The sequence below is a fragment of the Trachemys scripta genome, chromosome 4 (genome assembly GCF_013100865.1).
Source record: "Trachemys scripta elegans isolate TJP31775 chromosome 4, CAS_Tse_1.0, whole genome shotgun sequence".
Taxonomy (NCBI): Eukaryota; Metazoa; Chordata; order Testudines; family Emydidae; genus Trachemys; species Trachemys scripta.
This window is the reverse complement of record NC_048301.1, coordinates 140,248,935-140,251,105: the sequence shown is the minus strand read 5'-3', so window position 1 is coordinate 140,251,105 and position 2,171 is coordinate 140,248,935. Positions and strand designations below refer to the sequence as shown.

General features: G+C 68.6%; 1 protein-coding gene across 1 annotated transcript in view; it reads right to left on the bottom strand.

Moving 5' to 3' along the window:
- The window catches only part of LOC117876242 (integrin alpha-X-like), a 17,059-nt gene that overhangs the window by 4,702 nt on the left and 10,186 nt on the right, over nucleotides 1-2,171 (bottom strand). Inside the window, exons 7-12 of the mRNA XM_034768196.1 lie at nucleotides 1,817-1,947; nucleotides 1,520-1,677; nucleotides 1,273-1,424; nucleotides 914-1,045; nucleotides 329-402; nucleotides 98-239 (exon numbers count right to left, since the gene is read on the bottom strand). Coding sequence (XP_034624087.1) covers nucleotides 98-239; nucleotides 329-402; nucleotides 914-1,045; nucleotides 1,273-1,424; nucleotides 1,520-1,677; nucleotides 1,817-1,947 — 789 coding nt within the window. The remainder of the gene's footprint in view (nucleotides 1-97; nucleotides 240-328; nucleotides 403-913; nucleotides 1,046-1,272; nucleotides 1,425-1,519; nucleotides 1,678-1,816; nucleotides 1,948-2,171) is intronic.

The window sequence follows — 2,171 nt, the reverse complement described above, 5'->3', positions numbered from 1 at the left end:
TGCCCCTCACTCCCGACCCGCAGCCCCTGCTAGCCCAGCCCTGTCCCCCCCCAGCTCTGCCGGTGCCCCTCACTCCCGACCCGCAATCTCCCGATACCTGCAGGACAGAGCCCCCCCGGAAGGACAGCCCTGGGGGGTACTGGATCATCAGCACCGGCCCATAAGCCATTTCGCCCGCGTTCTCCAGCTGCACCGTCAGGTTGAGTGGGAAATGGGGGCTCAGTCTGAGACCTGGGGAGCTGGAAAGCACAAACTCCGTCCATTCTGACCTCGCCCAGTGGGGGGCACTGTGGGGAGCGGGGTGCTGGCGGGGGGGGGGTTCACTCACCCCGAGAAGTTGAAGGAGACGCGCAGGTCGGCCACGCACACCTCGTCCGGCCCACAGTTCTTCTCAAAGGGAACCTGCGAGGCCAAGAGATCCCAGAGTAGCCGGAGGGGACCCAGGCGTCCGGGTCACTCACCCTGGGGCTCCACTCGCTGGGACTCAGGCATCTGGGTCAGTGCCCAGGGAGTGGGAGGGGAAGGGACCCAGGCGCCCGGGTGGCATGGTGAGAGAGGGAAGGGACCCAGGTGTCCGGGTGGCATGGTGAGGGAGGGGAAGGGACCCAGGCGTCTGGGCCGTAGGCTGGGGGAGGGGAAGGGACCCAGGCATCCGGGTGGCATGGTGAGGATGGGAAGGGACCCAGGCGTCCAGGCAGCAGGCTGGGGAAGGGGAAGGGACCCAGGTGTCCGGGTGGCATGGTGAGGGAGGGGAAGGGACCCAGGCGTCTGGGCCGTAGGCTGGGGGAGGGGAAGGGACCCAGGCATCCGGGTGGCATGGTGAGGGAGGGAAGGGACCCAGGCGTCCAGGCAGCAGGCTGGGGGAGGGGAAGGGACCCAGGCGTCCGGGCAGCAGGCTGGGGGAGGGGAGTACCTGTATGTGGGTGGTGGTGGTGGTGTTGGGTAGCAGCAGGGGGGTCAGACCCCGTGTGCCGGGGATCGGCTCCCCTTGGACCGAGAAATTCACCTGCAACTTCACCGACGTCAGGAAATCCTCCAGGCAGGGCTGGGGGGAGGGGTAAGCGCTGTGAGCTTCCCTACAGCAGTGCTCCCATCTAGGGACACCCCCACCCGGTGCTGTGAGCTTCCCACCCAGCAGTGCCCCCAGCCAGGGACTGCCCCACCCGGTGCTGCGAGCTTCCCCACAGCAGTGTCCCCAGCCAGGGACTCCCCCACCCAGCGTTGTGAGCTTCCCACCCAGCAGTGCCCTGGGGGTTGGGAGCGGGGTCCTACCAGGACGTGCAGGGCTTTGGTGGCGCAGGCTGGCCCAGAGCCGACCAGCATGGTCTCCACGAGCCGCGAGGTCCCATCATGCAGCGCCAGGCGTGGGTTTGATTTCCCAGCATCCACCTGGAGCATGAAGGAGATGCGGGCGCGAAGTGGGGCTGCGGGAGAGCGGGGGAACAAAAGGGGCAAATGAAAGAACAGACGAGGGAACGCGCCGGAGGGAGCTGGGGACGAGCGGGTGGGGGGGTCTCACCTGGCCCCCCCAGGCTGATCTGGCTGAGGTTGAAGCACAGGGTCAGAGCAAACTGCCCGGCCTCACTGCCCGCCCCCCCGGTGCAGCCGACATTGTCCAGGGGGATCAGGGTCGGATTCGGCACCAGGGAGCAGGAGACGCCGATCACCGGACGGGACCTGCCGGGAGACAGACGCACGGACAGTGAGAGAGCAGGACAGACGGACGCGCCCCCCAGCAGCAGCCCCAATTCCGCCCCCATTTCCCCAGTGCTGCGAGCTTCCCCGCAGCAGTGCCCTCCGCTGGCCTCTCCCCTACCTGAGCAGCACGGCCCGGCCCAGGGCCCCAACGGCCACGTCCGTGAGTCCGTCCCCGCTGAGATCCAGCCGCCCCTGGACGGACTGACCAAAAAACCGGAGGGCGGGAGAAAGAGACCGGGCGGAGATACGCTGGAGGGAGGGGGGAGAGAGAGATAGGACCGTGCCCCTCACTCCCAACCCACAGCCCCTGCTAGCCCAGCCCTGCCCCCCCCCCAGCTCTGCCAGTGCCCCTCACTCCCGACCCGCAGCCCCTGCCAGCCCAGCCCTGCCCCCCCAGCTCTGCCGGTGCCCCTCACTCCCAACCCACAGCCCCTGCCAGCCCAGCCCTGCCCCCCCAGCTCTGCCAGTGCCCC